This window comes from Orcinus orca, chromosome 2, assembly GCF_937001465.1.
Source record: "Orcinus orca chromosome 2, mOrcOrc1.1, whole genome shotgun sequence".
In the NCBI taxonomy this organism is placed as follows: Eukaryota; Metazoa; Chordata; class Mammalia; order Artiodactyla; family Delphinidae; genus Orcinus; species Orcinus orca.
This window is the reverse complement of record NC_064560.1, coordinates 10536860-10549352: the sequence shown is the minus strand read 5'-3', so window position 1 is coordinate 10549352 and position 12493 is coordinate 10536860. Positions and strand designations below refer to the sequence as shown.

At 37.3% G+C, this 12493-nt stretch overlaps 1 protein-coding gene across 1 annotated transcript in view; it reads left to right on the top strand.

Moving 5' to 3' along the window:
- The window catches only part of GPR158 (G protein-coupled receptor 158), a 325208-nt gene that overhangs the window by 292231 nt on the left and 20484 nt on the right, over positions 1-12493 (top strand). Inside the window, exon 7 of the mRNA XM_004280961.4 lies at positions 1427-1665. Coding sequence (XP_004281009.2) covers positions 1427-1665 — 239 coding nt within the window. The remainder of the gene's footprint in view (positions 1-1426; positions 1666-12493) is intronic.

The window sequence follows — 12493 nt, the reverse complement described above, 5'->3', positions numbered from 1 at the left end:
AAGATCAAAATTCAAACTCGAAGTACAGTTTCTACTGAATGCTTATCACTTTATGCCATCATAAAATCGTAAGTCGAACCATCTTAAGTTGGGGACTACCTGTAGTTAAATGGTGAGTAAAGTGATCTTCTTTTGTACTCTTATTTTATACTAATACCTTTCTGACATTGTTCCACATAAAAATTGAGGGTAAGTATCTTATTCAGAATTAAATAACTACATGCTGTGTGTTAGGTGAAGGACAGTGGGGTTAAAGATATGCAGGGGGGAAGGATAAATAAGAATCTGCTAGAAAATAACTTTCTTTACTGGATGTGTTATGTTAATTTGAAAGAGCTATCAAAGCCCAGCATTGAGAGAAAAAATAGTAAAATACGTCTAGGTTATTTCAGGTATGTATGTTTCATTTCCATATTTATAATGACTTTTATGAAGAGTGCATATGAATATTTCATTTAAAATGTTGAAAGAATCAGAGCAGGAAATAGAAAACTTGGGAAGATGAATTCATTTTTGCCTTTGGGGAATTGATTATGGATACCCTTATAGTATCATAAACCACTCATGGTAGTTTATGTCAAGCCACAATATTGTGACCTAAAATATCAGAATGAGAATGCGGAGTTAAAATCAGCTAAGAATATTTTGGAGATGAAATTAAAGAAAGGATGGCTGGAAAGATCCCTATAGTAAGGTTGGATTTTGTCTTCACACCATTTTTAGAGATGGAGCAGTTCTTAGATATCATGTAATCCAGTAGGTCTCAACTCTGGCTGTGCATTTGAGTCATATATACAGGAAAAAAAAAGCCCAAATTTTAAAAATTGCTGTATTTCGTATAGGTCATATCCTCTTCCTTAATACAATAATCTTATTCAGGGGTATTTAAATACGCTTCTTATTGTTTTCGTACTTATTTTTGGTAATGTGACAAAATGACTATAAAGGGAGGTTATATAAAATGATTTTCAGAAAATACCTTTTATAACATTCTACTGTAAAAAAAAAAACAAACTGGTTTAAGGAAGTCTTTGACTTAGTATAATATTGTAAAACCCAACTACTCACTTTTAAGACTATTTTTTGATCCCTCAGAAACCCTGTTTGAGCAATGTTTGCCTGTGGATCTTTCTAAGGTCCTGAGAATTTTCCTTGAAATATTAAAACATGCTCAAAAGAATTCCATCCTACACAAATCTGTTGACTCACTGACCCCTAATGCAGGGTATTTGTTCTGCTATTGGAAGGTAAACTAGAATGAAATTCAGTCAAAGTATAGGCAACACTGTTGTTTGTTTTTTATGTTAAAACTCTGCCCAAGTAGGTTTGGGTGGGTTTAAATTTCACCTAGAAAAATGAGATATTTTAGAATTTTACTTTCTGGTTGTTAGGTTTGCCTTCAAATTTTGATGTCTTGCTTTTCCAGGGTTTTGAAGGTGTTTCTTTCACGAACAGCCCAGCGGATTCCATACATGACCGGTGGACGGGTCATGAGGATGCTGGCAGTAATACTCCTGGTAGTGTTTTGGTTTCTCATTGGCTGGACTTCATCTGTTTGCCAGAATTTGGAAAGGCAGATTTCACTCATTGGCCAAGGGCAAACATCAGATCACCTCATCTTCAATATGTGCCTCGTTGAGCGCTGGGATTACATGACAGCAGTTGGTATGTGATCACTTGCTTTGTGCAATTTTATCCTTTGCCCACTAGCATTAAAATGGACTTCGTTAGAAGCCTTGCCAAGCCCTTTCACAAACCCTAAAGGAATTTCACCTAATACGGTTTTGGTGAAACAATATTATGAAAAGATAATAATGACATGCGGAGTGCAAACTTTTTCTGAGAGTTTCCATCTTTTTCAAAGGTGTGTAGCTTTGTTCAGAAAATGTAATCAAGAAGGAGAAATACAGTCAGTAAAGGCAACTTCTTTGTACAGAGAGACTTTCTGCTTTCCGTCCTATCAGTGTGTCCCTATTTGGCTAACAGAAGCTGTTCTCTTGACTTATTTCTTTAGCTGGGAGGAAAAAGGAAACATACTGGTATTTTTTTATATAGTTTTGGTCCTATGATATATCAGACTTGGTATCTAGAGCACTCTGGGCAAAATTTCTAATTTATCTTTCCTCTAAAGATAATTTATTGGGAATTCTCTGGAGGTCCAGTATTATACAAACACAAAGCCATGCTCCTTGGAGATAGTAAATTATGTGACTGAGAAGCTGGAGAACTTGGAAGAATCCCATGATGAGTTGGGCCAAAAACAGATTATTTTTCTGGTAGCTCAGTTTTTTGAAAAATGAGGAAGAGAAAAATCCATAGGAATTTTTCTGTTGTTAATATTGGGCTATTTTAAACTAAGCCTCCCAAAATACAAAAACCCTTTATTATTTTGTTGTCATTCCCCTCAGTCAACCAGGGACAAATCTTAATTTTATTTGGCAAAAATAAACCCATGAATTTAATTCCCATTTTCTGTCTCCCCCTTATTTGGCAATTGTTCATTGAATGTTCACATTTACTCTTTTGCTAGAAGCTAATGTGTATTTAGTTTACAATTTAAATGGAATAATATTTTTCTGGACAAGATATTTTAGGAATCTTATAGGCCTGATATCTGTAATAATAAAGCAATGTGGGTACATAAAGGGAATTGTTACAATGATAATATATAAAGTCAATCATCATTATTTTGATCAATATCAAAGAAGATATCAGTAGTTTCGTATCAGGAGATATCAGTATCAGAAGATAAAGCATAGAACTAAGGTAAGAAGCAATTCCAATTCCAATTCTGACTTTAGTCTGGATATGAAAATTAAACAAATTGTACAGATATAAAATTTCTACTTAATAGAAACCTATAACATTATTTTACGTTCTTCAATCCAAACTAGGGAAAATCATTTCCCAATATTACTATGAAGAAAAGCCCATTATATTTCTCTTATGTTTTACAAAGACTATAATACTCAAATTCATAATGAGGCATCATTGGGTAGGCAATGAGCAAGCGGAAATGAGCCCAAGAATTTGCACTTGTAACAGGTTCCAAGGCAACGCTTTTGCTCCCGGTCCTGAAACCGCACTTTGAGAAGCACTGCTCTAAGTCTTTCTCCATTCTAATGATTCCAACTCCACAATCCCTGAATTGCAAGGGGGGGGGGGGGCGCGGGGGCGGGGTGTGGGTATGTGTGTGTGTGTGTATCTCCTAAAAGTAATCTATTAATAGATTGAATTTATTGATTTATCACATCACTTTCTGGTTCTCCAGATTCCTTTAACAGGTTTTTAAGACTCCCATCTCCCCCAAAATGCCCTAACTTTAAAAAAAAGCAAAGACTCACAATAAATGTAACCATCCAGCATTATTTACAATGTATTTCAGCATTACCCTCTTTTCCAGTTCGGCATTTCCTTCATGCTTCACACAATTCCCATCCACCTCCACCACTGTTCCTATCAAAGGAAGTGTTCTCTATACCTCTTTACAATATTCTAAACTTTACCATGCCTCAAAGAACTTCTCTTTTATAAAGATTCCTGGGTTCAGGTCCGAGTCGTTGTCTTCCTTTATTGAACTACCATTGTACCAAGGGTCTTTATCACCTAATTTTGCTTTTCAATAATTTTTAACAATTCTCACTTATCTGTGTAAACCAATAGTAAACTACCTAATGAGAGGAATAAGGCCTTTATATATTTTATATCTCCCATAAAGTGTTCAACACCTTACTAGAGACATTATAGGTATTCAGTGGATCTTGTTTATCATATAAAATTCTTACTTATATATAAAGAAAGTTTATGTAAAATAAATTGCAGGTTACTGTCAGTTATGTGTTGCTACTTATTTCTATATAGAAATCACAGATGTGACCTTCTTTAGAGTGTAAAATACTGGAAAATAAAAGACTAATGATAGGGTGCAGAGATTAAGAGGTAAGAAGTTAAATGTTTGGTGGTGGTGTTTTTGCTATCTTCCAGTCATTGTTTTTGTCCTATAAACTACAGCAACACCTTAGTTTCAAAAATTACACTTTTCTTGCAGTAACACAATTCTGTAAAGAAAAGTCAAGACACGTGATTTAACAACAGGAACAAATATTTGAAATTAGGACCATCTTGAAAACTCAGAGACATGTGGTTGCTATAAACTTTTTTTCACACTGCCCTACAGCGATTTCATTTATTTCTCTTTCTGCATGTGGTATTAGATATTCCATATTTAACCTCTCTTAATTTAATGTTTGCTAATGTGTAACATATGCCTCTTTTCAGTCCTCTTTATATATTTCTATAAGTACCATGTTTACCATTAGATATTTTTATATCCAGGCTGTTATTCAAGAATAAATTCATGTATCTTCAGTCAGCCAGAAAGAAACATGTACTGAAAGCTAAATTATTCCCCGTTTCCTAAACAGAAATGTTTCTATGCAGGGGGAAGGATGTAGAGAGGCTGGAGATAGGTTTTACCTTAAAGTTGTTGTGAAAAATCTTTGTCAAGAAGCTTAGTGTCAGAAGTCAATTTAGAAAAAAAAGGAAAAGTGATGGTTAATTTATGGATAAACATGTGTTCCGGATCACCTTTACCTGTCAGAAACAATCTATTTTTTTTTAATGCAAAATAAAGAACCATTTGAAAGAGTGTGATACTAGTTTTCTCACTGAAGTAGAACTCCAGTTAGAAATATGGGTCATAAATTTAAAGAATGGGCCCTTTCTAGTTTTGCTTACTGCACGGGTCTGCTCAGACCTGCCCAGGTAGGTGCTTTTCCTACCACAGGTGTTTCAGAAGGAGGAATCAGGTATAGAAAACTACTTGGAAAAATCTCTCAACCTCTATGAGCCTCAGTTTCTTCTTTGAGGAAATATCTGAAAACATAGGAAATATTTCAAAACATAGAAATGGAAGAAAAATGACTTTCAGAATCCCATTATTATTTATGTCTGTTTATAATTCTCAGTAATCATTGTTTGTCCTATAAAAAAAATGTGAAGTAAACTTTAATGGAAAGCAAATAAAGTATTTCTAAACATTGCGACTGGGAAAGACAGGTGAACATTGGCCAGGGTGAGAAACACTTTACAGGCCCAGTAATCTGTTTTTTTTAAAAAAGATTTTATTTTATCTCTTGGAAAGAGAACCTCAAAATTTGGATGTTCCAGAATATTTCTAGATCAGATTAGAATTCCTGGAAAAACTTAAGCTGCCATACTTCTTTGAAAACCATCTACATCTGTAATAAAGATAATACCGCAGTACTTACCCTAGGCATCTTTATGTGACTCAGCACTTCTCTAAGCGTGTTTCAGTATCTTATCTGTAGCTCACTGAAGGCGAAAGGAAGGATTCTCACATCTGTTCACTTTCTTTCCTCTCCCAACCTAGTAGCTAGCTATCTGTTCTTCACAACATCGCCTGGATGGTCACCCTATATCCCTAGCACCTAACAAAGTATCTGTCAGTTGTAGGCTCTCGAGAAATATTTGCTGAATGAACAGAGAAGGAACTCAGTTCCTTTATTGTGTATTATTTTCTGTGGTCAGGGTTAGACCAGTGTGAGGAGACACATTAAAGCTAAAAATCCAGGAGTTACACAATTGTACCCAAATCAATTTTAACGGTAAAGTGTATGTTCAGATTGGGGAAGGTGTTTTTGAGCAAATTATGTAAACTAAAATGACAGTCCCCAGCCCTTTTATGAAATTTGACCTCTGACTTATCCAAACTATCCGGTCAAAATAAGAGCTTGGTACAAATTTGGCATGACTAATCAGAATTATAGTTTTTAAAATACTGCATAGTGCATTTACAAATACTGAAGTAGAATAAAACTGATTTGCTTTTGATAAAAATTTTTATTATTTCACCATTCTCCTAGAGCTGTGTAAAGAATAAAGGAGTTGGGATGGGCAAACATTCCCCTAAATTAATGGAGAAAGCAAATAACTATCCCAAATCATACTCATTTTGAAAAAAGTTGGTAGTAGGATTATGAGATTTTTTTTTCTGAATCTGTGTATGCCAGTTAGTCAATTGGTAGTCAGTTATTCATGTTCAGGATTTTTCACAATAGCAATCAAATTTATCATGGTTAAAAAGTTAAAACTTCATTACCCTGTGAGTTTCCTAGTTGGTTGGTACAAACTGACAAATGATTGGAACTGACTTCTCATGTCTGAATTACCTTCCTAATGTCACAAGACCACATCTTTACACCTAGATTTAGAGCTTGCGGCCAAGGTCCTCCAATATATAGCTTCCAAGTATGGAATACATAAATTCGATAGCAGAGGTGGTAACACAGTGGAGTTCATTCTTCCGTATACTTAGTTGGTTAGCTGTCAATTTCTGACTACATGTTCAGAACACAGACAACATACTGAACCAGCACCGGTGACCAAAGTAAGTTAGAGTAAGTGGGCAGATTCTTACCTTGCCTACGAGAAAAAGCAACAGTGCTGCAAAAAGTTGACTGCTGAGGGATGGCAACCTCAAGGACATTTAGAATTTCTGTTCCATGGCTAAATCTCTGGGTCAAACTTCAGATCTAGGCAAGCACTGAAATGTTTTCTTGATTTCTTCCAGACGTTAGGTGGCGATAATCTAATGTGATTAAAAGTGGACATAATTGAGAATAAAGCTGTTTTGCTGCCTTCCTTAACCAGCACAAGAAGATACACAAAAAGCTCGATCCAGGCTTCTCTTTATCTTCTATTATTATCTGTATCTTTCTGTATCTCTGATATGGCCTAACTCTTCTCAACTGCATTTACATGATCTAATAACTATCCCCCGACAAGGACTGTTTTCTAAATTAGGATCTTCCCCCATCTCTTCCTGGTTGTGAAAAGTCCACCAGTATACGAGGTATCTCATGGTTCTGAAAACCCCTTAGAGCTTGACATCCCTTGCTTTATGTTTTATTCACCAAGTTTACAAAAAGACATAGAGAGAAATCTAAGCAGTGATTAAACAGGTGTGATAAGCTTGGGTTCACATACTCATTTGGGAATTTTAAAAGATTTGGTTGCTTGCAGAGAATTCCAACATTGATTTCCTTACTGTTCAAAAGTACTCATTTATTTCCATGAAATTTCACATGGAATGTTTTCACCACAGAAAATATAATCTTTTCTCTTCTTCATTAACATGCTATTCTTTGTTCTCCTCTTTCCTGGTATAATATTTTAAACACAAAAAAACAGACAATGTGTTCAGTAATTTAATTAGTTGTACACCAGTGTTTAGAAGGAATTGAGAATACAGTAACTCTTACTGAGTTATATAGGGAAATTCTAAAATAGCAATTGTTTCTAAGGATTAAGATACTTAATCACCCCAGAAGATTAGGCTATGTTGTGACAGGTGAAATGTGATATAAGCACCCTTTAATGAGTATTGGGGAAAATAGATTAGACTTCTTCTCCATCTGACTTAGATTAATGTTCATGATTTAGGATCATTTACATACATCTTCTTTTATTCTGATGTACCATATGCCTTAATCCGCGCTACATCATTGGTTACCATTTTAAAAATGTATTTTTAATTTTCAATCAAAGGATAAAAGCTTGACCGCATTGACAGGCTTGGGCTATATCATGAGAAACTCACACACACTTTCTGAAGGTCTTGCTTGAATGTTTTTAGAATGAGTCAAGTGGAGGTTATTTTCCTTTTTTATCTATATACTACATCTTCTGAAAACTATTTTACTTCTTTGAGGAGTATTTATTTGATGCTAAAGGTCTGAGAGAAAGGATAAATTAATTAATTTTTGTTCCTTAATTTTATCCTTACAGTGCCATTTTTCTTTCTGGAAGTGAAAGGAATTTTGTGATGGGGTAAGGACTATCTTGGGACAGTAACCCCCACTACAGTCATTCTAAAACCACTCAAGCTAGCCCTTCAAAAGTACAGTGAGTTTCTAGTGATGTCGCCCAAGCAAAGGCAATTCTCAATGCCGTCAGTCTTCCATAAAGGATTAAAATTTTTAAATACTTTTTTTTTGTTGTTGTTGTTGTTGTACGCGGGCCTCTCACTGTTGTGGCCTCTCCTGTTGCGGAGCACAGGCTCCGGACGTGCAGGCCCAGCGGCCATGGCTTACGGGCCCAGCCGCTCCGCAGCATGTGGGATCCTCCCGGACCGGGACACGAACTCGCGTCCCCTGCATCGGCAGGTGGACCCTCAACCACTGCGCCAACAGGGAAGCCCTAACATACATATTTAAAGTGGTAACAAATAACCCCAATTCCAACTCCCACCTCAAACAACACATAGGCAAGTGGCAGGGAGAGAGAAATGGAAGGGATATTCCTGGGAGACCCAGCCTGCTGCCCTGACCTTGACCTGTGCCCTCAGGGGCCCTGATCTCATCCTGTCCCTCTCTTCTGTCTCTTCTTGCATTCATGACCTTTAATGTGTGTCCATAAGCTTGGAAGAACCTTGGGTTCACTACATTTCTGTCCACCTCAAACTTTAAAGATCTTGTCCACCTCAAACTTTAAAGATCTTAAACACATATGCCAGAGAGAAGGGAAAGTACACTTCCTGTCCCTTCCTCAGTCCAGTGGAGCTTGTGAAATACTTGACCCCACGTCTAGAGCTCTGTGAAAGGGAGCAGTAAAGAAAACCCAACCTGCAAATGTACTCAGGGCAGTTCTGCCTAGAGCTCCCGGCGGTGAGTGGGGAAGAGGATAGGACAGTTAGGTTGCTGTATGAACTTTAAACTTTGTTTGATTAACAACAGTGTTCCTTAGTATCGCCACACAGTGTCTCTGACCCAAACTTGAAATTTTAGCATTCAGAATTCTGCCCCAGTCATTTTTAAAATTTTTTTACATCTTTATTTGAGTAGAATTGCTTTACAATGGTGTGTTAGTTTCTGCTTTATAACAAAGTGAATCAGTTATACATATACATATATACCCATATAACCTCCCTCTGGTATCTCCCTCCCACCCTCCCTATCCCACCCCTCTAGGTGGTCACAAAGCACCGAGTTGATCTCCCTGTGCTATGCGGCTGCTTCCCACTAGCTATCTATTTTATGTTTGGTACTGTATATATGTCCATGCCACTCTCTCACTTTGTCACAGCTTACCCTTCCCCCTCACCATATCCTCAAGTCCATTCTCTAATAGGTCTGTGTCTTTATTCCTGTCTTACCCCTAGGTTCTTCATGACATTTTTTTTCTTAGATTCCATATATATGTGTTAGCATATGGTATTTGTCTTTCTCTTTCTGACTTACTTCACTCTGTATGACAGACTCTAGGTCCATCCACCTCACTACAAATAACTCAGTTTCGTTTCTTTTTATGGCTGAGTAATATTCCATTGTATATATTTGCCACATCTTCTTTATCCATTCCTCCGATGATAGACACTTAGGTTGTTTCCATCTCTGGGCTATTGTAAATAGAGCTGCAATGAACATTTTGGTACATGACTCTTCTTGAATTATGGTTTTCTCAGGGTATATGCCCAGTAGTGGGATTGCTGGGTCATATGGTAGTTCTATTTGTAGTTTTTCAAGGAACCTCCATACTGTTCTCCATAGTGGCTGTACCAATTCACATTCCTACCAGGAGTGCAAGAGGGTTCCCTTTTCTCCACACCCTCTCCAGCATTTACTGTTTCTAGATTTTTTGATGATGGCCATCCTGACTGGTGTCAGATGCTATCTCATTGTAGTTTTGACTTGCATTCCTCTAATGATTAATGATGTTGAGCATTCTTTCATGTGTTTGTTGGCACTCTGTGTATCTTCTGTGGAGAAATGTCTATTTAGGTCTTCTGCCCATTTTTGGATTGGGTTGTTTGTTTTTTCGTTATTGAGCTGCATGAGCTGCTTGTAAATTTTGGAGATTAATCCTTTGTCAGTTGCTTCATTTGCAAATATTTTCTCCCATTCTGAGGGTTGTCTTTTGGTCTTGTTTATGGTTTCCTTTCCTTTGTAAAAACTTTGAAGTTTCATTAGGTCCCATTTGTTTATTTTTGTTTTTATTTCCATTTCTCTAGGAGATGAGTCAAAAAGGATCTTGTGATTTATGTCATAGAGTGTTCTGCCTATGTTTTCCTCTAAGAGTTTGAGAGTTTCTGGCCTTACATTTAGGTCTTTAATCCATTTTGAGCTTATTTTTGTGTATGGTGTTAGGGAGTGTTCTAATCTCATACTTTTCATGTACCTGTCCAGTTTTCCTGGCACCACTTATTGAAGAGGCTGTCCTTTCTCCACTGTACATTCCTGCCTCCTTTATCAAAGATAAGGTGACCATATGTGTGTGGGTTTATCTCTGGGCTTTCTATCCTGTTCCATTGATCTATCTTTCTCTTTTTGTGCCAGTACCATACTGTCTTGATTACTGTAGCTTTGTAGTATAGTCTGAAGTCAGGGAGCCTGATTCCTCCAGCTCCATTTTTTGTTCTCAAGATTGCTTTGCCTATTCGGGGTCTTTTGTGTTTCCATACACATTGTGAAATTTTTTGTTGTAGTTCTGTGAAAAATGCCATTGGTAGTTTGATAGGGATTGCATTGAATCTGTAGATTGCTTTGGGTAGTAGAGTCATTTTCACAATGTTGATTCTTCCAATCCAAGAACATGGTATATCTCTCCATCTATTTGTATCATCCTTAATTTCTTTCATCAGTGTCTTATAGTTTTCTGCATACAGGTCTTTTGTCTCCTTAGGTAGGTTTATTCCTAGATATTTTATTCTTTTTGTTGCAGTGGTAAATGGGAGTGTTTTCTTGATTTCACTTTCAGATTTTTCATCATTAGTGTATAGGAATGCCAGAGATTTCTGTGCATTAATTTTGTATCCTGCTACTTTACCAAATTCATTGATTAGCTCTAGTAGTTTTCTGGTAGCATCTTTAGGATTCTCTATGTATAGTATCATGTCATCTGCAAACAGTGACAGCTTTACTTCTTCTTTTCTGATGTGGATTCCTTTTATTTCCTTTTCTTCTCTGATTGCTGTGGCTAAAACTTCCAAAACTATGTTGAATAAGAGTGGTGAGAGTGGGCAACCTTGTCTTGTTCCTGATCTTAGTGGAAATGCTTTCAGTTTTTCACCATTGAGGACAATGTTGGCTGTGGGTTTGTTGTATATGGCCTTTATTATGTTGAGGTAGGTTCCCTCTCTGCCTACTTTCTGGAGGGCTTTTATCATACATGGGTGTTGAATTTTGTCGAAAGCTTTCTCTGCATCTATTGAGATGATCGTATGGTTTTTCTCCTTCAATTTGTTAATATGGTGTATCACATTGATTGATTTGCGTATATTGAAGAATCCTTGCACTCCTGGAATAAACCCCACTTGATCATGGTGTATGATCCTCTTAATGTGCTGTTGGATTCTGTTGGCTAGTATTTTGTTGAGGATTTTTGCATCTATGTTCATCAGTGATATTGGCCTGTAGTTTTCTTTCTTTGTGACATCCTTGTCTGGTTTTGGTATCACGGTGATGGTGGCCTCGTAGAATGAGTTTGGGAGTGTTCCTCCCTCTGCTATATTTTGGAAGAGTTTGGGAAGGATAGCTGTTAGCTCTTCTCTAAATGTTTGATAGAATTCGCCTGTGAAGCCAGCTGGTCCTGGCTTTTGTTTGTTGAAAGATTTTTAATCACAGTTTCAATTTCAGTGCTTGTGATTGGTCTGTTCATATTTTCTATTTCTTCCTGATTCAGTCTTGGCAGGTTGTGCATTTCTAAGAAGTTGTCCATTTCTTCCAGGTTGTCCATTTTATTGGCATATAGTTGCTTGTAGTAATCTCTCATGATCTTTTGTATTTCTGCAGTGTCAGTTGTTACTTCTCCTTTTTCATTTCTAATTCTATTGATTTGAGTCTTCTCCCATTTTTTCTTGATGAGTCTGGCTAATGGTTTATCAATTTTGTTTATCTTCTCAAAGAACCAGCTTTTAGTTTTATTGATCTTTGCTATCGTTTCCTTCATTTCTTTTTCATTTATTTCTGATCTCTTCCTTATGATTTCTTTCCTTCTGCTATCTTTGGGGTGCTCTCCTCCGCAGCTCCGAAGCTTCCCCCCTCCGCCACCCGCAGTCTCCGCCCGCGAAGGGGCTTCCTAGTGTGTGGACACTTTTCCTCCTTCACCCCTCACACCTCCCACTGGTGCAGGTCCCGTCCCTATCCTTTTGTCTCTGTTTATTCTTTTTTCTTTTGCCCTACCCAGGTATGTGGGGACTTCCTTGCCTTTTGGAAGGTCTGAGGTCTTCTGCCAGCATTCAGGAGGTATTCTGTAGGAATTGTTCCACGTGTAGATGTATTTCTGATGTATCTGTGGGGAGGAAGGTGATCTCCGTGTCTCACTCTTCCGCCATCTTCCCCTGAATTCATCCCCAATCTTTTTTTTTTTTTTTTTTTTTGCGGTACATGGGCCTCTCACTGTTGTGGTCTCTCCCGTTGCGGAGTGCAGGCCCAGCGGCCATGGCTCACGGGCCCAGCCACTCCACGGCATGTGG